The 24,190-nt window shown below is 42.6% G+C and overlaps 1 protein-coding gene across 6 annotated transcripts in view; it reads right to left on the reverse strand.

Annotated features, from left to right (window-relative positions):
- Positions 1-24,190, reverse strand: part of odf2a (outer dense fiber of sperm tails 2a) — a 52,524-nt gene that overhangs the window by 26,582 nt on the left and 1,752 nt on the right. For 4 of the 6 annotated variants that reach the window (XM_028601038.1, XM_028601039.1, XM_028601036.1 and 1 more), the window contains 6 exons: positions 16,159-16,275; positions 14,904-15,017; positions 14,606-14,788; positions 11,086-11,273; positions 9,460-9,601; positions 9,120-9,245 (listed from right to left, as the gene is read on the reverse strand). In XM_028601038.1, coding sequence (XP_028456839.1) covers positions 9,120-9,245; positions 9,460-9,601; positions 11,086-11,273; positions 14,606-14,788; positions 14,904-15,017; positions 16,159-16,266 — 861 coding nt within the window. In that variant the 5' untranslated portion in view covers positions 16,267-16,275. Of the gene's footprint in view, positions 1-9,119; positions 9,246-9,459; positions 9,602-11,085; positions 11,274-14,605; positions 14,789-14,903; positions 15,018-16,158; positions 16,276-17,191; positions 17,325-20,688; positions 20,871-24,190 lie in introns of those variants that run through there. The other 2 variants (XM_028601035.1, XM_028601034.1) reach the window with 2 other exon arrangements.

A 24,190-nucleotide genomic window follows, 5' to 3' on the forward strand; every position in this document is an offset into this window, starting at 1 on the left:
GTAATGTGATCATTGTGGATTATTATGTGTAAAATTGCAAAAATATTATTCATTCATGCATGACAGCGATTTAAACCTAATTCACTTCAATGAAGATAGCTATATTGTTATCAAGGCGTGGTGGCGTTGCGGTGCAAATTCAACTCATGTTTAGTACATGTTATCTCCATAGACCGTATGGTTAACTCAAAGATTCGCCGAAAAAATATAAACGTTGGAGACCATTAGGCCGGTTCTGTTGCGCGTCAGCTGCGTGGATTTTGTTTGCCTTTACACACCAGAAACGTGTCTGACGCGGCGCTGCTGCTGCTATATGGAACGCCAATACTGCTAGCCTTGTCTGGACATATGGATATTTCCCATTGATAAAATGAAATACCATGTTAAACATAAATATATACTGATCTGATTACAGCAAAAACAACGTCGGCAGTATTGACGGCAAAATAGTCTACAGAATATTTCGTTTTGTATTGACAGGTGCAATATTAGAAAATCGATTTAAAAAAATACATTCATAGGCCTATCTGCATTTATATCAAAACCTAGAGGCTTTCAAACATGTCATTTGTTAATATGTATGTGTCTAAATGACAAACATATTTTCCTATTCTATTTTGCCTGACGTCCAGTGTGTAACCGGCGCGCAAAGTCCTTGAAATCCATTCTGCAGTAAGCATCAAAGAAAACAAGGCAGTTTAATTAATTTTTAATTAAATTGTGTAGCAATGACGTTAATAGCACGACCGATTCACCTGCTGCAAGCCCTGTTAACACACCTCCCACCAGGGTGACAATACAAGAAGATGCTGAAGAAATAATGTCCTCTCTGGCTGAAAATGATCCTAACCCCTCTTGCTCCTCTCTCTCGTTACATTGGAACAGCCAGCAGTGGAGAGACTTTAAGAGCCCATATACGTTTGTTAAGGATGGAAGCTTGGGTTGCGTCGCTAAGGTCTAATTGAACGGAGGAATTATGGTATTCTTCGGTATCCTGAGTAACTTTAACCATTATTCATGTGAAATCTCAAAGACAGACTGATGCTTTGTTTATAGACTATTTGTGGCTGGCTACTAGGTAGTATAATAGGGTAAATCCTGCAGTGCAAACACTTGTAGCTGTTATCTTTGTAAGTCCTCCACCGAAGGCCACGGTATAGTTCGAACACTGCCCTGAAACTCCATCAGGCGCGGAAGCGCCGCATTCCAGCTGTGCCGTGGTTGTGTTCCGTTTTCGACCATGCGCCGTACTAAACCGGGAGAGTCTCACAAGCTTTTTGGCCTGCCCAACTTGAAGATTTCGTTGTTTTGTAATTTTTCCTGGATATTTGTGCTTGTACCATGAAGTAACAAGTCTACATAGTTTAATGTTTTCTTCCTTTTAGTCCAGTTATGAACGACATGAATCAAAGATTTTGGGACTATATTTTAGTTGTTAAAATAGTGTAGTGATGTGATATACAATAGGGAGCCTGTACAGGGTGTTTATTTTGAAAATGGACCGGACACTATAGCCCTATATCCACTCCCTGCCTGACCTGTTAAATGCCCTGCGGTTCCGTCAAAAATAGACCTGGAGTGTATTTTTTGTAGTTTTACAACGCGCTGCATCGTGGCTGGTGGAATCACAAGCATTGTCTTGAGTGGCTGTGTTTGGTGGCGACGGCCGCAGCGCTCTCGGAACGCCACTCAGACTTCCCTGGTGGAATCTAGGTGTTACAGGTAATGTATTTTAAGCTTTATGGAAATATTTATTGATGAAATCCAACTTTGCTTTTTGCAGTCTAAAAAAAGTGTCTTGATTTGTCAGGCATTTAATTCACTGAGTAAGCCAAAAACGCACAGTCCCCTCGGTCTGTTCTTCTAGAGGTATTCAAATATGGGACAAATTTATTTGTAAAATCTCTGCATGCGTCGGGGTTACTGGCGGACGCCGCTCCTTGTGACCGTGCATTAGCGCGGCACTCAGACACTACAAATAGTCACCAATGAAAAGGGACTCCCTGCTGAGTTCAGGGATACCTCACACAAGACACTACTTCATACAGCTCATTAGCTGTGAAAGAGGGCGTGGCCAAAGCATAGGATTCGGGGTAAACCTTTACCAATAAAAAAAGGAAGTCTCTGCTGAGTTCATTGATAACTCATAAAAGCCTCTTCCTTAAATGGGTCACCAGTTATGAAAGGGGGCATGGCTTAAGCATAGGGGGCGGGCCAAACTATCACCAATGAAGAAGGAACTCTCTGCTGAGTTCAATGATACCTCATAAAAGACTCCTTAAACGGGTCATAGGTTATAATTAAAGTTGCAAGCAGCGATGACGGGCCCTCGCTTCTTGCATCGGGGGGTACTGGCAGACGCAACATCACATGTAGACAACACATTCTAAGTTTCATGTAAATCGGAATAACTTTTGCCAAGATACAACCGTTCATGTTTTAACAGCCACCTACAGGAAGTTGTTCCTCCATAACTTGCGCTTTGTTTTAGCTATCAAAATTCTTTTGATAACTTTTAGTCCCAAGGGTCCTCCGAGTCTTTATCTAAGTTTTCGGGCTGATTGGACTCACGGCCCAGGAGGCGTTAGACAAAGTAGGTTTCCCATACATCGCGATGTGAATAATTAATAACCAAAATTCTAACAGCGTCACCTAATGGCCGATTCACTCTAAATTTGGCATGGATGCTCAAGCCCCTATGCTGAACAACTGTGTCATGTTTGGTATCAATCGGAATAAATCTTGGTAAGATATGCAACTTCCTGTTTTGACAGCCCCCTACAGGAAGTTGGTCCTCAGTAACCTGCACATTGTATTAGACATCAAAATTCTTTTGATAACTTTTTGTCATGAGGATCCACCGAGTCTAAGTGTACATTTTTGTGCAGATTGGCTCATGCTCTACAAGGAGTTAAAAAGTAGGTTTCACATAAAGCAAATTTGCTAATTAATAAAACAAATTAAAAACCTAAAAGGCAGATTGATGCCATATTTGGCACACAGCCTCAATGGCACATGAGGAACAACTGTTCTAAGTTTTGTGTCCATCGGAATAGCCGTGTGCAAGATACAACTGTTCCTGTTTCCACACCCACCTACAGGAAGTTGGTTCTCTATAACTTGCGCATTGTTTTAGCTATCAAAATTCTTTTGATAACTCTTTGTCACAAGGGTCCTACGAGTCTATATGCAAGATTTCGTGCCGATCGGACTCACACTCCAGGAGTAGTTAGACAAAGTAGGTTTCCCATATGTCAATATTTTGCTAAACTGGCCATGAGGAACAACCTTGTCAAGTTTTGGGCAATCGGAATAATTGTTGCCAAGATAACACAACTTCCTCTTTAGACAGGAAGTTGCTATAAGTTGCGCATTTATTCAACTATCAAAATTCTTTGGATATTTTTTCGCCATGATGGTCAACAGATACTACCTACAAAGATTCAAGAAGATTGAAATCACAGCCTAGGACGAGTTCGAAAGAATGTAAAACACCTGAAAATGGCCGCCTTCCGGTTGGGCGGAGCTAATGAAGGTAAATGGGAATTATGTCCGCAATGTTTAGAGCAATATGGGTATTAAATCTGGTGAAGATCGGAGCAACAATGTCCAAGTTAAGGCCTTCCACACCTTAGGGGGCGCTATGGAGCCCGCTTACAGGTATGGGCCAAATCGCTGTACAGTCTCGCAAAGCTCCCAGGTGTTTATGTGGGCACCAATTTTTGTCAGGTGTAGTGTAAAGTCAGGCACCGAAATGAGGCACCAAAACTTTCATTCTCATTCACTCTTGTTACTACTATTTACGTTGGCTCCAATTGCCTATTGGCACCACGTTTCGGTACCCAAACCTACTCATGAGTGGCCCTAGATGGTACCAATCAAATTTTGTAAAAATCAGATTATCTTTATGTACTTGTAGCGCCCACTAGTGGCCAATTTTCGTAAAATGTGTGGGGCACCTCCAGAGGGTCATGGCAAACAAGAATCTTACGTTTTGTGTTAATAGCAATTATTTTGGTGGAGATATGGCAAAGTTGGTGTTTTCATACTTAGCTACACAAATTTGTTTGTGCGTAATATGTGCAATTTTTATCCTATAAAAGTTCTTTGGATAACTTTTTGTCAGGTCCGTCTGGAGATGCTACCTGCCAAGTTTCATGCAGATCGGTCGCACGGTCTAGACGGAGTTCGGCAAAGTAGGTTTTTGATAAATCGCGATTTTTCACGCATAAAAGTCTAGGCGGAAATGGGCGTGGCCTATATCAGGAGATTCAACTGGATCCAGGGAACGCAAAGATATATGGTTTTTGAATGTTCGACGTACGGCTTGGGAGTTATAGGGCCAAACGCGTTTTTTCTGCAGTAGCGCCACCTAGTGGTGCATATGAGAAATTATTTTGAATCTTTGCAATTTTCACCAGTTGTGACATGTGTGCAAATTTTTTATGAGTTTTCGTGCATTCTAACCCCCTCAAAAATGAAGAACTCAAAAATAATCTGACGAAAAACAATAGGTTCCTTTGCACTTTCCACCTTTTTAGCACGAAAGTGCAAGGCCCCAACGGTGCCTTGCACTTTCGTGCTCGGGCCCTAAAAAGGGGCTTGGCTACCGCATAGGGGTGGCAGGTAAAACCATCACCAATCAAAAATAAACTCTCTGTTGAGTTCAATGATACCTCACACGAGACTCTACCTTAAACAGGGCTCCAGACCAACTTTTTGCCTTGGTCGCACTGGTGCACCTAACATTTTTTTAGGTGCACAAAATTCTCCGACCAATCTCCCGCTCCATTGTCCCCTCACTCGCGAACAAAACCCCAAGGTACTTGAACTCCTTCACTTGGGGTAAGGACTCATTCCCTACCTGGAGTAGGCATTCCATCGGTTTCCTGCTGCGTATTAGTCAGATTCAGGAGTTCCTCAAAGTGCTCCTTCCACCGCCCTATTACCTCCTCAGTTGAGGTCAACAGTGTCCCATCCTTACTGTACACAGCTTGGATGGTTCCCCGCTTCCCCCTCCTGAGGTGGCGAACAGTTTTCCAGAAGCACCTTGGTGCCGACCGAAATTCCTTCTCCATGTCTTCTCCAAACTTCTCCCACACCCGCTGTTTTGCCTCTTTCACGGCAGAGGCTGCAGCCTTTCGGGCCCTTCGGTACCCTGCAACTGCCTCCGGAGTCCTCTGGGATAACATATCCCGGAAAGACTCCTTCAGTCGGATGGCTTCCCTGACCACCAGTGTCCACCACGGTGTTCGTGGGTTACCGCCCCTTGAGGCACCTAAGACCCTAAGACCACAGCTCCTCGCCGCAGCTTCAACAATGGAAACTTTGAACATTGTCCACTTGGGTTCAATGTCCCCAGCCTCCACAGTGATGCACGAAAAGCTCCGCCGGAGGTGCGAGTTGAAAGTCTGTTGGACAGGGGCCTCCTCCAGACGTTCCCAATTTACCCGCACTACCCGTTTGGGCTTACCAGGTCTGTCCAAAGTCTTCCCCCACCCCCTGACCCAACTCACCACCAGATGGTGATCAGTTGACAGCTCCGCCCCTCTCTTCACCCGAGTGTCCAAAACCTACGGCCTCCAGTCAAGGTCTCCAAGAAGGCCAAATACTCCGAACTCTTGTTTGTTGCATATATATGCACAAACAGTCAGAGTTTTCCCCCCCACAACCCGTAGGCGTAGGGAGGCGACCCTCTCGTCCACCGGGGTAAACTCCAACGTAGCGGCGCTCAGCTGGGGGCTTGTGAGTATCCCCACACCCGCCTGGCACCTCACACCCTGGGCAACTCCGGAGAAGAAAAGAGTCCAACCCCTATCCAGGAGTATGGTTCCGGAACAGAGACTATGCGTAGAGGTAAGCCCCACCAGATCTAACCGGTAGCGCTCCACCTCTGCACCAGTTCCGGCTCCTTCCCCCACAGAGAGGTGACGTTCCACGTCCCCAGAGCCAGCGTCTGCTGCCCGGGTCTGGTCCGTCGAGGCCCCTGCCCTTCACTGCCACCCATTTGACAGCGCACCCGACCCCAGCGGTTCCTCCCACAGGTGGTGGGCCCATGGCCTGGAGAGATGGGAGCCACGTAGCTTTTTCGGGCTGTGCCCGGCCAGGCTCCGTGGCAAACCCGGCCACCAGACGCTCGCTGACGAGCCCGCCATCTGGGCCTGGCTCCAGACAGGGGCCCCGGCTTCCTCCGGGCAGGGTCACTCCATCTCTACCTCCTTGTGCGGGTGCGGTATTACATTCAATCTATCGCACTGTTGTGACGAAAAGAGAGCTGAGCCAGAAGGCAAAGCTCTCGATCTACTGGTCAGTTTTCGTTCCTGCCCTCACCTATGGTCATGAAGGCTGGGTCATGACCGAAAGAATGAGATCCAGGGTACAAGCGGCCGAAATGGGTTTCCTCAGGAGGGTGGCTGGCGTCTCCCTTAGAGATAGGGTGAGAAGCTCAGTCATCCGTGAGGAGCTCGGAGTAGAGCCACTGCTCCTTTGCGTCGAAAGGAGCCAGTTGAGGTGGTTCGGGCATCTGGTAAGGATGCCATCTGGGCGCCTCCCTAGGGAGGTGTTCCAGGCACGTCCAGCTGGCAGGAGGCCTCAGGGAAGACCCAGGACTAGGTGGAGGGATTATATCTCCAACCTGGCCTGGCAATGCCTCGGGATCCCCCAGTCGGAGCTGGTTAATGTTGCTCAGGAAAGGGGTTTGGGGGGTGGGTATGTATGTATGTATGTATGTATGTATGTATGTATGTATGTATGTATGTATGTATGTATGTATGTATGTATGTATGTATGTATATATATATATATATATATATATATATATAGTCAATTATTTTAAACAAGAATAAGGAGTTGGTACATTTTATTTTTCATTTGAAGCACAATTATACTGTACTCAAAGTCTTATAGCGGGTCCCCCCTTGCTGTCAAATGCCCCTCAGATGGCCAACACCTGTAATTTGGCCTTCTTCCCCTTTGGCCTTGGCTAAACAAGCTTGCCACACTCCCTAGCATCAAAATTCTCCAAGCTTGGCCCCTCCACACTGATTCTTATCAGATCTTCCACTAGTCCAGGACTAAAAATCATATCTGTATTTTTTGGCTGAATGGCGATACACAATATATATCTCTCTATCTCTAATTTATATTTTTTACAAAGTGGGCTAAATGTTCAGTTTTAAGTCAAAGCCACTTTTCACAAGCTCTTTTATTAAAACAGATGTGATTAAAATAAAATGCAAAGACAGGTTTTCCTTCCCAATTTGAAAATATACAGCTGCAACACATGTAAATTATCTGAAATAAATAGCCTGGGATATATTTAAAAAAATATATATCATATATAATATATCTCTGAGAAAGCTCATTCACTTGTTTTCAATAACCGACCCGGATAGCCCAGTAGCTCGTATAGGGAGGGGGGGGTACGATGGACTGAAGCGTACTCACAGAGTGACGGCTGACTCATTATGAATGGGTCTTGCACGGGTCGAATGTGGGTCACCGGCGTTACACATGTCTTGTGTAGGCTATGAAATGTCTGTATCGTCACTGCGCTGCATTTTTATGAACTATGATAATGTGGCCATGGGTCACATCTCTCGCCCAGGTCCAGCAGGCTCCGTCTCACACGCTATTACTCAACGAACTGAAGTTACTGTAGTTCCATTCAATAACTTCTAATGTGTTTTTCGCCGTGGCGGCCGCAATAACAGAGGTCCCAATACAGGTTTCCCTCTCATACTTAACAATATACAGTTGTGTTAACAATTAAAACTGTAGACAAATGTCAGCATGTGGACCGGCGGCGCTACGTCTCTCATGTTGCAGGTGAGCCAGCCCGTGTGTTAGTGAATGGGGGCGGGGCTGCGCGGAGGAGAGATCCAAACACAGGCACGGCTTTACAGAAGGAATGGGTCATGTAACGCAACATTAAACCATATCAATAGAAACGACATCGCTTCGTTCGTGGAGAGGCAGCGGATGCGACAACATTAGGTGCACCGGTGCGACCTAGGAAAAAAATCTTAGTTGCACCCATTTGCGACCAAATTGGTCGCACTCTAGAGCCCTGTTAAATGGGTCACCAGTTATGAAAGGGGCATGGCTTAAGCATAGGGGGCGGGCCAAACCATCACCAATGAAGAAAGAAGTATCTGCTGAGTTCAATGATACCTCACACAAGACTCTACCTTAAACGGTTCAAAAGCCATAAGAGGGGGGCGTGGCCTAAGTACATGGGCATGATTAAAGTATAGGGGGCGGCTCAATATCACATGTAGACCACACATTATAAGTGTCATGTAAATCGGATGATGTTTGTCATTTAAGGCGGATTTCCTGTTGCCCGCCGGGGGCGCTATGACCAAAAGTCAATTTTGGCCTGTAGATGTCCTCAGGTCTGGACCAAGGTCAAACGTGAGAAATTTCGGGCAGATATGACAATGTACACTAAAGTTACAACAACTTCTTGGTTCATCGATAAATGCTCGAAATTGGCCGCCATGCCACGCCCACACCGTTTGACGAAAAGTTTCTTTTAATAACTGTTTATCTTTAAGGTGTTGAGATGGTACAAACCAAATTTGAAGTCCATCGGATGAATTCTCTAGGAGGAGTTCGTTAAAGTACGACATGTGGAAATGGCCAAAATTGCACTAATTTTGAACTTTCAATTCAAAATGGCGGACTTCCTGTTGGGTTTAGGGTATGGCTCCAATGAGCTTTTTTGTACGTCATATGTGTACCACGTTTCGTTAGTCTACGTTAAACGTACTGCAGGGGCTAATTGTAAGTTTTGTAGGGGGGCGCTAGCGAGCCATTTTTGTGCGCCTATTCCCAAAACCCTTAAAATACATACATTTTCACCAGGCTTGATGCGACTGCCAATTTTGGTGAGTTTTTGAGTATGTTAAGCCCCTCAAAAAGGCAATTCATTTGCCGGAAGAATAATTCCTTCAGTTTCAATAGGGCCTTCGCCGCTGTCGGCGCTCTGGCCCTAAAAACCAAGAAAATGTATCTGTTAGCATCGCACATCCAAATGACCCTATGTATCCAGTTGTACATCTTACTCTCTGGTGTATTAGAAGATATAGACAGTGTTTTGAAGATGCATTACACACCTGGGACCCATGCTGTTCTCTGAGAAGGTGCCGTAGAGTTCGGTTTGTGGCCTCAAATGTCTCCAGCTTCTGTAGCAACAGCTCCTGCTGACGAGCCAAGACTGAAGACTCCGAGCCAGACAGCCTCTTTACCACAAGCAAAAAGATGGAGAGGAACCAAGGTTAACCAAAGAAGGGTGTGGGTACTAATTCTGACAAATCATTGAATTGCATCATATAATATCAATATTATTTCTGACAACTAAATGTGCTGTTCTTTGCTCCAGAAAAAGTCATTAAGACAGACAACTTTTTCTGGACAGGGCACAATATAAGTGCCAACTATGGAGTTAATACTCACACTGCCATTAGCACCACACAGTTTGAAAACAGATTCTCGCAGGTCTGAGACTTGCTTGGCAACTGCTGTCCCATCCAACTCAGCCTCCGTCAGTTTCCTGTGCAGAGCATCTGTTTCTTGTTGCATAGTGTCTCCGTCTTGTCTACAAGACAGAAACAAGAGTCCAGATTAACAAACTTTGTCTTAATATGATCATACCAATCAATATTCATGTACACAGGAATATATGAGCTAATACATGTAAATGTAGTTTATGAAAGGAAGTTTTTCTCACCACTCAAGGTTTCTGCCTAAAATGATTTTTTCCTCGCCACTGTTTTACTAAATGCTTGCTCTTGGGGGAAAATTACTGGAATTGTTGAGTCTTTGTAAATTACAGTGTGGTCTAGACCTACTCTATCTGTAAAGTGTCTAGAGAAAACTCTTGTTAAGGCCCGAACACTGACAGCAGCAAAGGCCCTATTGAAACTGAAGGAATTATTCTTTTCTGCAAATGAATCGCCTTTTTGAGGGCGGTCGCATCAAGTCTGGTGAAAATGTACGTATTTTAAGGGTTTCAGGAATAGGCGCACAAAAATGGCTGGCTACCGCCCCCTACAAAACTTACAAAAATTTAGCCCCTGCAGTACGTTTAACGTAGACTAACGAAACGTGGTACACATATGTAGCCTGTCAAGGTGTACAAAAAAGCTCATTGGAGCCATACCCTAAACCCAACAGAAAGTCCGCCATTTTGAATTGAAAGTTCGTAATTAGTGCGATTTTGGTCATTTCCTCCTAGAGATTTCATCCGATCAACTTCAAATTTGGTCTGTGCAATCGTAAGACCTTAGAGATGAAAACTTATTAAAAAAAAAAACTTTTCGTCATAGGCCATGGCCGTGGTGGGCGGCCATTTTGTGCGTTTTGCCAACAAAACAGGAAGTGGGTGTAACTCAAGTGTACTTTGCCCAATCAGCTCAAATTCAGGATTCATAAGAGTCCAACCCTGAGGACATCTAGAGACAGATATTTACTCAAAGTCATAGTGCCCCCTAGTGGCAATAGGAAGTAGGCCTAAAAGTCAAGGTGCTGTACCTTGACGAACTCCTCCTAGAGATTTAATCTAATAAACTTCAAATTTGGTCTGTGCCATCTCAAGACCTCAATGATGAAAAGTTAGAGTTTTTGTCCAACGGTGTGGGCGTTGTGTGGCTCTTGTGTGAGGTATCATTGAACTCAGCAGAGCGTTCCTTTGTCATTGGTCATGCCCGCCCTCTATGCTTAAGCCACACCCCCTTTCATAACTTATGACCCATTTGACTATTGTGTGAGGTTATCATTGAACTAAGCAGAGAGTTCCTTTTTCATCAGTGACGCTTTGCGATGGTCACGCAAATACACGGGCGCATGGAGCGGCCGCCAGTAACCCCGACTTGAAAGGAGGTGCGAGGGCCTGTCCAACTCTGCTTGCAGCTTTAATTACATTTCTTATTCACATAACTAAAAAGGTAAATGTGAGACGAAAAAAAGAGATAACTTCCTGCCCACCCTTTCTCATGTGAATAAGAAAGAAGAAAAAGAGATGACTTCCTGCCCACCCTCTCTCATGTGAAGCACTCTAAAAGTGCTTAGTATAATATTTGCCTGTTGTAGTCTGTCTCCTCTAGCATCTTCTCCATGGATTGGCGTAATCTTGTGTTCTCCCGCTCGGTCTCTTTCAGCTCCTTAGTCACCTCAGCCAGCTCCTCCTCCTGCTCAACAATCACCCGGTGGGAGACACTCAGCTGCTCGGATTGACGCTCCAGCAGCTGCTCCTTCTTCCGCAGTTCCACCTGCACACGTACAGATGTGCAAACATACATGTAGACAGACTCACACAAACAATATGTTACTGTTGCTCTTTTGGTACCACAACTCCATCAAATGACCTCATGGTGTGGTAATAACAAGATTATTATTACTGAACTTTAATCTAAATAAAAAAAAAAAACATGTCATTTTTAGATGTTTGCAAATCTCCTTTAATTTTCCTTCATGAAAATAAATTACATTTGAAAACCAAGCCATTTGAGTGTTTCTTGCTCATGTCACATTATTACTCACTGTGAGCTCATTTTCACTATGTGCAAGTCATCTCAAATTAACAATCACAACCATGGCCATAAGTAGGAATAGCTCCGACATGTCTTTTGAGCAGTATAACAAAATTATAATGGCATAAAACATAAAAAAAAATTAAAAACATAAATTTAATTTATTTGATAATTTATTTATTTTAAATTAAAAAAGTTTAAACAGATGATTCCCTAAGGGTAAACATGTATATACACAATACAAGAAATTTTTTTTTTTTGCTGTACATAATTCACACAAAGAATTATTTACAATTTTACAAACATAACACCAGTGGTAGAATAACTAAGTACATTTACTCCAGTGCTGTACTTAAGTCCTAATGTTGAGGTACTTGTACTTTACTTGAGTCTTTTCTTTTCATGACATGTTCTACTTCTACTCCACTACATTTCAGAGAGAAATATTGTACTTTTTACTCCAACTACATTAATCTGACAGCTTTAGTTTACTAGTTTTGCATTGAGTACTCATACTTTTAATAATTTAAGTACATTTTCCTGATTTTACATACTTTTTACATACTTTAAGTAACATTTGCATACTGCAGGACTTTTACTGTAACAGAGTATTATTACATTTTGGTATTAATTTTTTTTACTGCAGTTAATCATCTGAATACTGAACCACTGTTTACCACTAGGCTTTGCTGTGTTTTGGTGCTGAGGCTTGCAGTCTCAGTCACGGATTGGATGAATTTTCATCACATGGCTGTTCTTGACACTTAAAAAGATTTATTACAGCTTTTTGATCATGTAAATGGTTAATTTTTTGAAGAAGGGCATGTTCAAGTTTTTTATCCATTTTGTGTTTTTTTGGCTTAAAGAGTAACTCTCGCCAAAATCCAAACTAGGGTCTTTTTGTGAATGTACCAGAGTCAAAATTTCGTTTAAAAGCATAATTAGGACAGAAATGCCACTTTTAAGATTTAACGTATTTTCGTTTTCGGTCAAATGGCCTTTTGAAAGGGAGTGCTAGGGGCACTACTATGATCGCATCGAAATCGCTATTTTTAAAACACTAAGAAGGCACGACACAACATGAGACTTTGCTCGAAGTATTACCAGGGGCTCTACGCATGAACTCCAGCATTGAGAACATTGTTATAAAAAAACTAGAAAATATGGTCAGTCTTAAAAGTGGCGTTTCTGTCCTAATTATGCTTTTAAACAAAAGTTTGACTTGGGTACATTCACAAAAAAAGACCCTAGGTTGCATATTGGCGACAGTTACGCTTTAAAGTAGCTATATGTGACTTTCAGTCAGTTGATTTCAGTCAGTTGATCCTAGTTTGTGTTGATTCTAGTGGCTGCTTTGGACAAAAGTGGCAGTGTTTCTAACACACCTGCTGTGGTAAAGGTCTTATCTTTACGGGGCTTTATTGCCCACTGTAGCTTACCGAGTTAGCATTACCGGGAGGTCATATTGTCGCGATGAATATTTTGCTCAGACAGAAAATCATTAATTTACGATAAGAGAATACATTACATATGCATCGTTGCATTTCAAGTGTTGCCTATGACAACTTAGCCTACTTAGGATGTATCGTGACCTAAACCTGGTATCACTGTCACTGTGTCACGAGCCAAAGCATGAAGAGATTGTTGTAGCAACCAACGCAGTAATAACTTTGATTAATACAGCGCATTTCATGAAACCCACGGACGCTTTATACAAGTATAGGGGGACAATGGAAAAGGAAATAGGCCAACACAAACACAGACTAAAAGGAATAAATGACTGCGCTAAATTTAAGGGGGAGGTAATTTAATCTAGGCTACTGGCGTACAACCACATTTTAAAGTTATTTTATGAATGAAATAGACATATGACATACCTGAGAGAGAGAGAGATTGACTCTGTTTCTTTCCCTTTTAGCTTTTAGTTGTTCTTCGTTTAATTTCCTTCTTTTCTGTGGCCCTGCCCCAGTATCAGCCATAACTACAGTAAAGCAGCATGCTACCTTTTACCTGGGCGGATACAATAGCACAGGCTTTTACGGTGATGCAGCAAAATCTGTGACCCTTCAGAATGTGTTACTGTAGCACCGTCTACCTGCCGAAAATCATTTTGTGACTTTGCAGGAAAAATCGGACCCGGACAGAGGCATTAATAAAAACTATATAAAACTAGCGTTCTTTTCACTGTTAGTCTCGTTTGCTGTTACAGGTCATTTATGATCATCAGATGGAAGATGAAGCTGCTTGATAAATCTGATGAAAATAATTCTTACTGTATGCATATATCTGCCTTTCTGTGTACACATTTTTAGTCATGTTGTTATGCATCTGGCTGCTGGAGTGTTGTCACATACCTTTCACTCAAGAATTGCTTCTTTGAAAAGCACTGTAAATTGTTAATTAGATCCCAGGCTCCTCTGGCTACACGTCAAAGTGTCCGTGAGCAAGACACTGAACCCCTTAAATTCTGTGGACTTTAATCAAGTTCTAGAGATATCTCAAGCATAACGGTCAATTTGGAGTGAGATAGCAAAGGCTGTGAATACTGTGGTAAATGAGAGATTTCATTTATTAAAGAAATAAAAACATGCTCTCACTTTGTCATAATGGGGTATTGTGTGTAGAATATCCCAACCTTTGAATTGATGCAGCCGAGGCAGATACATCCTGACTTTTAGTACCTAGACTCAGGGTCAAGCTCCAAGAACACTAGATCTAGCAACTGTTGTAAATGTCTTTCAAACTCCATGTCCGAAGTTTGCAATGCAGATTTTTCTGTGTGTGTTATGCCGATGACATCTTCAGGGTTACTTTCATTCATTACATTATACAGCTGTTTTCTGAGGTTGAGTTTTACTTCACGTGACAAAAATCAGTAGAGTGCTCCTACATACAAACAATGAAGCATCAATAAGGCCTAAAATAAAAAGTGCAATTTTTAAAAAGACAAATATGAGGCCAATATAATGCCAAACTGGTTTATGCCTGAAGCCTGATAGGGACTTAATAAGGAATGGACTTGTGTGATGCAGACCTGCTCAGATCAAAGTGGAAACAGAGAGGAAACTGACCTCATTTTTCAGAGAGCTGACTTCAGTCATTAAGCAGTCAATCTTCCTCTCGTATTGGCTGATTCGTCCTTGCAGCCCTTCTTCTTCTTCTGATGTGAGGTCAGCTAATCGTAACGCAGACTGGGAATGTTCAGGTTCTTGGTCAGGGAGCGGTGGTGTGATTTCAAGGCGGTGCTTTGGCCCCTTGGTGCAAAAAACACTTTCAATAACACTATATCTTTAACTGGATGAGCTCTTTCACAATGCTGACACAAAAACATTCTTACAGAGGATGGGATTTAGGATGATGATGTGTTACCTCCCACGTGTATAAAGCGTCCCGTATGGAGACCTTTCCTGGTGGTATCCATGGACATCGAGTTTTGACCTTGGCTGTAGTACGGAGGTTTCCTCTGTCGACATGGGCTGTCCCCTTTAAAACAATGTGTGCAGCAGCATGTCATAGCTGTCTGTTAGGCCTTTATGCCGCATAATAACTACATTGTATGAGAATAGATGTGTACAATGAACAGGAGTGAGTGTTATGTCATAACTTTTGTTTAGAACTGATGAGATATCCGCACACTTAGATCTATGCAGTGTTTGAGTTTATTTTGAGCTTTCGGCCTAACAGACCTTCATCAGAGTAGGCATGGGCCAGTATAAGATTCTGACGGTATAATAACCTTCAGCAAAAATATCACGGTTTCACAGTATTGTGGTATTGCAGTTACAGCTTTAAATGTATTATTTTGAAATGTCTGGGTAAAAAACAACTACTTTTTTCCCCTGATCGAACACAATGTATTTTATTTTGAAACACACTGCACACTGGCAAAGGGGTTTCTAAACTGCACTTTCTGTCCTTGAAGACATGAAAAAAACAGCTCATACTGCGGGAACGGTATCATGGAAAATGTTAGTGGTTTTGAAACTCTGACTTTTTTAAACCACAGTATATCTTTAAACTGGTAACCGGCCCATGCCTACATCAGAGCATATATTTTGGGATGGCAGTAGCTCAGTCTGTAGGGAGTTGGGTTGGGAACCGGAGGGTTCAAGTCCCAGTACGAACCAAAGTGTGGACTGGTAGCTAGAGAGGTGCCAGTTCACCTCCCGGCCACTGCCAAGGTGCTCTTGAGCTTGGGGCGCCTGTCCAGCAGTCGCAGCCCCCTCACTCTGACATCTCTACATTTATGCATGTATAGGTCCTCAGCATGTTTGTATATTTCAGGCCTGTTCTTTTCTAACAACAGAGTAAAAAAAAATGTTATTTCTCCGGTGGGGATCAAAGTATGAATTATTACTATTCAGTAATGGACAGGCAGGTAAAAATAACCAATCCCATTCTAATCATTGGCAGTATGCAACACACTTGTGCACACCCTGGTGGTAGAAGCTCCACCTCTTGGGAATTGTAGTTTTTAAGTACTGAACAGTGTACTGTGAGGCATGCAAATAGAAGCCATACTTGTAGCACTTGAAGCTGCATATTTACAAAAAGAATAAGTGAAAACATTAAAAACGAAAGACATCACTTTGACAGACAGTCCAAACATAAGAAGATATCTAACCTGAGGCGTCCTGGCAGGACTCATCCTCTGGCTCTTCACATGTACATGGACCGGTGTGGCGTCGTTGACATGCACATGAATTGGAGGTGAACTTGACCGAGTTCTCATTGCTTTCCTCTGTGAAACAGAGGGTGTTTAGTATCTCCAACCAATTCAACTGTTCACATCAGAATTTACAACAGGAATTAGTGTTAAGCTGATGAGTTCTGAGGAGGTAGGAGAGTTTCAAGTGTAATTCCATACATAATTACATGATCTACTGCTACATTATGAACCACCCAGAGCTTTCAGGTCGACAAGACAAGACAGGTCTGCTTTCTGTCCCCAGAGTCAGAACTAAACATGGAGAAGCAGTACTCCGTTTTTATGCACCACATATCTGGAAGAAACTCCCAAAAAACTGGAGGTCCGCTGCAACTCTCACTGCACTGTAACTTTCATTCTTGTATTTCATATCTGCCTTATTCTATTTTAGTTATAATATTTTCGTTAAGAAATGTTTGTTTTTTAACTGCTCTTTAATGTTTTGAGAAAAGCACTTTGAATTGTCTTGTTGCTGAAATGTGCCATACAAATAAAGCTCCCTTGCCTACAAAATATGATAGAAAATGTGATCAAAAACCACTAAATTATACCTTCACTTGTCAAATCTGAACTACACATTATCGCATAGAAGCTAAAGATTCTTGAAAACACCGTTTCAGATATTATTTTGTTTGTTAAAAAAACACTAACGTTAACGTTAGTAGGCTACGAGTTAAACGAGTAGACTTGTCAAATTTTGGACTTACATTATCCAAAGCTAAGAATTCCAAACTAAAACCCACGCACTGATAATATTCTATGTACCATTAATAATTCGGCAATACATTGCTAAATGATTGTGGCGGGTGTCAGTAAAGATTTAATCGAAAGGCAACGTAGTTTAGCAAGAAGTGCGTTACTTTAGCGGACATTAGCTTGACTTATTAGCCGACAACAGCCCTTCTAGCGTCTGTGCAATTGCTAACAAATCCGAACAAATCAGTCTTACCATAGGAGAAACCAAAATACATTCGTCACGACTTATTCGACAAAATATATTTCATTGGCAGCACAGCGTTAATGTTTAGCAGGCAAAATGAGTAAAAGTCTACTGGAGTGAATGTTTGGATGAAACAACAGGTAGTGACGCTAACGTCTCTCTGGTTGGTCAGTTTAAAGCAGGTGACATCGTTCTCCAACAGGGATTGGACTACAATCGACACTAACGTCCCTTAGCAACAAGCTCATCAAGCTGTGGTAGCATCAAAGATGTGTGTAAAGCATTGGTGTAAAGATGAATCTCCCCCCTTTTTTTTTTTTTTTTTTTTTTTTTTTTACACACTACAAAGATGCAGTGAACGATAACTACTAAATCGCTAACCAAGTTTGCTGATGTAATGCTGTTTTCTAAATAACTGCAAATTTGTTTAGGAATACATTACTCACTACTAAAATACGCAATCAACTGAAACCTAAATCATTACCTTAGCATTTCCCCACAAGCACCAGGCTATCAAACATAATCAAAAAGTTTATCTGGAAACTGTTCAAAAAGCATCTGGAAAGCATCATCTAAACTCTGTTTAGTTATCTTAAGTTTCTTTTCAGTTTATTGGTTATTTCGAAAGTTGTGTTTTCTCCTGTTATTGTTTTGTGTACAATTAGCCTAGTATTTTGTTTGTATTGTTTTGGGATTTTCCCTGATTGTGTGTCTTTGATCAGGTGTGTGTGTAATGTGTGTTTTCATTCACAAGTGATTTTGGTGGAGTTTGTCTGGCCTGGTATATTAGCCCACGCGTTGGGGTGGCTGAGTGTAACGCTGGTGTGCTTCTCGGCTAAGACAGATAAGTGGTCTCTGGATTATTCATCCTTAAGTCTGCAGACGACACCGCAGTGATAAAATGCATCACTGGTGGAGACGAAGCGGCCTACAGGAGGGAGGTGGCCAGTCTGGTGTCAAGGTGTGAGGAAAACAACCTCATCCTCAACACAGGCCGGACGAAGGAGATGATAGTGGACATGAGGAAGAAGAGGAGACCTCATCAGCCACTGTACATCCTGGAACTTGAAGTAGAGAGGGTGAGCAGCTTCAAATACCTGGGCGTCCACATAAGTGAGGACTTTACTTGGACACTTAACATCACACAGCTGGTAAAAAGGGCCCAACAGCGGCTGTATTTTCTGAGGAGGCTGAGGAAGTTTGGCATGTCGTCTAAGATCTTCTTAGCAACTTATACAGCTGCATTGATGAGAGTATCTTGACCAGCTGCATCACCGGGTGGTTCGGCAGCACTACTGCTGTGGAACGCAAACGTCTGCAGAGAATGGTGAAGACTGCAGCGAAGATCATCAGGAGAGCATCTACCACCGCAGGGTCCACAGGAAAGCCGCCTCCACCCTCAGGGACCCCACCCATCCCCAGCACGGACTGTTCACACTTCTACCCTCAGGCCAGAGGTACAGAAGTGTTAAATGCAGGACCAGCAAACTAAATAACTTTCCTACTGCCATCAGACTCTTAAACAGTGGATAGGAGTTTACTCATGGTCTACCTCATAACTGTGCTCAACTGTTTATATTTCTCCAGTTTGCACATTCATAACTCAGCACCATTTACATTTGCAATGTTTATTAGGGCCCAAGCGTCAACAGCCGCAAAGGCCCTATTGAAGCTGAAGGAATTATTATTCTTCCAGCAAATGAATCGCCTTTTTGAGGGGCTTAACATACTCAAAAATTGGCAGTTGCATCAAGCCTGGTGAAAATTTACGTATTTTAAGGGTTTCAGGAATAGGCGCACAAAAATGGCTCGCTAGCCCCCCCTACAAAACTTAAAAAATTGAGCCCCTGCAGTACATTTAACGTAGACTAACGAAACGTGGTACACATGTGTAGCCTGTCAAGGCGTGCAAAAAAGCTCATTGGAGCCATACCCTAAACCCAACAGAAAGTCCGCCATTTTGAATTGAAAGTTCGAAATTAGTGCAATTTTGGCCATTTCCACATGTCGTACTTTAATGTACTCCTCCTAGAGATTCAACTTCAAATTTGGTCTGTGCCATTTTAAGACGTTAAAGATGAAAACTTATTAAAAGAAAAACTTTTCATCATAGGGCATGGCTGTGGCGGGCGGCCATTTTGTGCATTTCGCCATTGAAACAGGAAGTGGGTGTAACTAAGTGTACATTGTCCAGTTGGCTCGAAACCTTTCAGGATTCATAAGAGTTCAACCTTGACAACATCTAGAGGCCGATATTGGCTCAAAGTCATAGCGCCCCCCTAATGGCAACAGGAAGTAGGCCTAAAAGTCATGGTGCTATACTTTAACGGACTCTTCTTACAGATTTTATCCGATGGACTTCAAATTTGGTCTGTAACATCTCAACACCTTAAAGATGAAAAGTTATTAAAAGAAAAACTTTTCGTCAAACGGTGTGGGTGTGGTGTGGCGGCCATTTTGAGCATTTATCGATGAACAAAGAAGTTGTTGCAACTTTAGTGTATCTGCCTGAAATTTCTCATGTTTGAAAAGGGTCCAGGCCTGAGGACATCTACAGAAAATTTTGAGCATTAAACTCTTCATTTCCTGCATTCTGGTGAATTTGTATGCACCTATTTATACCTTTTTCTGAATAAATTGATGCTGGAAATCTTTATGTAAAAAAGGTAAACATAGATTATAATCCAAATATAAAAACATAATGGAATATATGGAAGTAAGGCATTCTGTATTGCTTTCATCTATTTATTCTCCTGTAGATCAGCTTTTCTAATTATATCTGAGTCAGCACACATGTAGCCTAGAGGCATCATTTTACTCTTCCCTTCATCTTTTGTTGAGGAAGTAACCTCCTTAAATGTGCATATGACAATTATTCACTTCAATGATAAATTAATTCATTTTAATGAATTAATAAAGCCCTGGACTGTAGCCTAATATTTCAGATTTGTTTGATTGATTTCTGCTCATGTCCAAAACTTTGTGCACATTCAAAATATATCTGTGTTATGAGTTTTGGAAGAGTCGTGATATTTGGAGAAAAATAAAGTTCTAATAGTCAATATATTTCACAAAATAATCTACCTGCACCATAATCTGCTGTGCATTACATGATTGCTCTGCTGATACGGCGGATCTCAGACCGTCTGACAGACACAGAGCCCAGTTTGGGTCTCTGGTCTCTGAATGAGCGAATATTTAGGGAAGTGTCTGTACGCTGCTCTTTGCTTTTTTTTTCATTGGTTGTTGCGTTAAATCTTATTAGCTATTGTGTAGCGCCTCTCTTTTTTTGATTGTCTGAAAAGTGGCAGGATCGACTAACAACTCCAGGGGAGACTCGCTTGATTCGTGCCGGTTCCATAGTGAGTGCGGCGCGCCAGAGACATTGGGCGCTCGCCGGGAGTGCGTGACAAAAGACCAAAATGAGTGACTGTCACGCTCAATTCGTGACACTTGAGAGCCCTGCAGTCACTTAACTCAAGTGTTACAACAGTGGATTCACAAACCTGCACCACTTGTCCGCGGTTCGTCTGACGCTGCTTCTGAATCACTCTCCGGCCGGTGAGGTCTGTTACTATGGTTACTAGTGTTCCTGTTCCGTACTATAAAAAACTTTGTTATATCCATAACTTAAGCCGGTTAGGCAGTAAGCTCGCGACACCGATGAAACATACAACATGCATGACAACAGCCCGCCAGCCCCTGATGACAAGTTAACGATGAAGAAGAAGATTTATATTCTTCTTCGTTAGTTTTTATTGGCAGTTGGCAAACAAGCTGAGTGATGCACGATGCATTACCGTCCGCCACCACGCACGGAGCTGTCGTTTCATTTTTTGCTTTGTTTTGTGAGTCTACGTTAAACGCACTGCAGGGGCTCAATTTTTGTAACATTCTAGGTGGCGCTAGCGAGCCATTTTTGTGCGCCTATTCCCGAAACCCTTAAAATACGTATGTTGGTTTTCGAATATGTTAAGCCCCTCAAAAAGACAATTCATTAGACGGGAAAAAGAAAGAATTAAAGCTGCGAGCAGTGATGGACGGGCCCTCGCGCCTCTGCGCGCGTCGAGGTTACCGGCGGATGCCGCTCCTTGCGACCGTGCTTTCGCGCGGCACTCAGACGCCGCAAATCGTCAACAATGAAAAGGGAACTCCCTGCCGAGTTTGATGGTTCACACAAGACTCTACGTCATACAGTTCATTAGCTGTGAAAAGGGGCGTGGCAAAAGCGTAGGGGGCGGGTCAAATCATCACCAATTAAAAAGGAACTGTCTGCTGAGTTCAATTATACCTCACACAAGACTCTACCTTAGATGGGTAAGGTTTTATAAAAGGGGGCGTGGCTAAAGCATAGGGGGTGGGCCACACCATCACCAATGAAGGAACTCTCTGCTGAGTTCATTGATACCTTACACATGGCTCAACCTTAAATGGTTCAAATGTTATGAAAGAGGGCGTGGCTTAAGCTTAGGGGGCAGGTCCAACCATCACCGATGAAGAAGGAAGTCTGTGCTGAGTTCAATGACACCTAACACAAGGGTATACCTTAAACTGTTCAAATGTTATGAAAGGGGGCGTGGCTAAAGCTTAGGGGGCGGGTAAAACCATCACCAATTAAAAATGAAGCCTCTGCAGACATGAATGATACCTCACACAAGACTCTACCTTAAATGGGTCAGCATGTATGAAAGGGGGCGTGGCTTAAACATAGGGGGCGGGCCAAACCATCACCAATGAAGAAGGAAGTCTCTGCTGAGTTCAGTGATACCTCACACAAGTGTTTACATCAATTGGGCCATTAACAATAAAAGGGGGCGTGGCTTGAACATAGGGGGCGGGCCAAACCATTACCAATGAAGAAGGAAGTCTCTGCTGAGTTCAATGACACCTCACAAGACTCTACCTTTTTGTACATCTTGACATGTTACATATGTGTACCAAGTTTCGTGAGTCTACGTTAAACGCACTGCAGGGGCTCAATTTTCTTAACTTTCTAGGGGGCGAGCCATTTTTGTGCGCCTATTCCCGAAACCCTTAAAATACGTACATTTTCACCAGACTTGATGCGGCCGCCAAATTTGGTGGGTTTTTGAATATGTTAAGCCCCTCAAAAAGCCAATTCATTTGACGGGAAAATAATAGAAAGAAAGAAAGAAAGAAAGAATAATAATTCCTTCAGTTTCAATAGGGCCTTCGCCGCTGTCGGCGCTCGGGCCCTAGAAAGAAAGAAAGAAAGAAAGAAAGAAAGAAAGAAAGAAAGAAAGAATAATTCCTTCAGTTTCAATAGGGCCTTCACCGCTGTCGGCGCTCGGGCCCTAATAAGTTTCATGTAAATCGGATGATGTTTGTCTTATAAGGCGGATTTCCTGTTGCCAGCGGGGGGGCGCTATGACCAAAAGTCAATTTTGGCCATAGCGCACCCCCCTGGCCACAGGAAATGCGCCTTATATGACAAACATCCGATTTGCATGAAACTTAGAATGTGTGGTCTACATGTGATACTGAGCCGCCCCCTATAATATGACCACGCCCACTTACTCAGGCCACGCCCCTTTCATAACATTTGAACCGTTTAAGGTAGAGTCTCGTGTGAGGTGTCATTGAACTCAGCAGAGACTTCGTTTTTAATTGTCCGCCAGACTAATAAACTGATAGCATAACAAAGTTGGCTAGCTATAACCTGATATGGAAACATTTAAGATTAAACTAACCTCCTGAGTGGCCTAACTGTGGATTGAGCAGTACCCATTTCCTAAGAAAGGAGCGGAGCAGCAGAGGCTTACCGTGATCTGCAGAGCTCCGTGTGCTAGTTCCACGGAGGGAATACTTTCATATGCTAGCAGCTAGTGTAGGCTACATTCCATAGCAACCACCTTGGTATATGCAGGCAGCCATCCCAGGAGGGAATATTTTATTGTGAATATTATTTAGTAATAAAAATCTATTTAAATTGAAATGTGTCTATAACTTTCATATTGCCATACTTTGAATGTTTTATGAAATTATATGTTGCGATTACCGTACATCACAGCTAAGAGGCATTTTTCGGCCCAAAGCTGTCGTGAGCCAAGTACCTTGTAGTCTTGCATTGCCAGACATACCTCCACAGCGCTGCGGAGGAGGGTCTGGCCAGTCCATACAGCATTCCGGGATGGGAGAAAAACATGCTCTGGCTTATTGGCATTTCTTTAAACCAATCACAATCTTCATGGGTGGCGCTAAGCACCGCACACGCCACAGTGCTGCTGCAAAATAGCCTCGGGACTTGTTTTGGTGGAATGTGTATTTTCAAAAGGTTGTTTTAGTTGTGCGCAAGATAACTCCGATTGGACAGATAGTCTAGCTAGCTGTCTGGATGTACCCTGCAGAGATCTGAGGAGCAGTTAACTATAGTCCTCATAAATCGACCAGAGTTTAAAATCCCAACACAAAGAAGGCAGAAGGAAACAGACATCCGGCCAAAAAGACGTGCATCTAGCGGAATTTCCAGAGGCCCCAGAGCAATCCCAGGAGTTGAACGTTGTGGATATAGACTAGGTACCTTGTAAGAGCAATGTGCTTCTTTTTTTTCTAACACTGGACAGTGTATAGTCACCTATAATGGAAATACAGAAAGAATAATGCAGCAAGGTGCGTTGCATGCCAGGAAAAGCATACAGTTTTTTTATCGTGATCATGGCAAAAACAGATAACTGAATGTAGTCAACCTACCTGTGTGATTAATTTTCTAGCCTACTGGATGCAAGAAATGATATAAATGGCAAAGTAAATATTAGGCCATTGTTTGTGCATTACAAAGCTAATTCCAACGGCACCCTTCAATTAAGTTTTCCATTGCAGCACCTATAGTTACTTATCGGAAAACCGCTATGTAGCTAATACAACCCCACTATTATTCTTCACAAATGCTTAATGTACCAAAGATTAGGGACCAACAACGCCACCTGGGGACTTGGACCCCAGGATATGAAAACCAAATTCTAACTAGAACTGCAAGCAGTTATGACG

The sequence above is a fragment of the Perca flavescens genome, chromosome 16, assembly GCF_004354835.1.
Source record: "Perca flavescens isolate YP-PL-M2 chromosome 16, PFLA_1.0, whole genome shotgun sequence".
Taxonomy (NCBI): domain Eukaryota; kingdom Metazoa; phylum Chordata; class Actinopteri; order Perciformes; family Percidae; genus Perca; species Perca flavescens.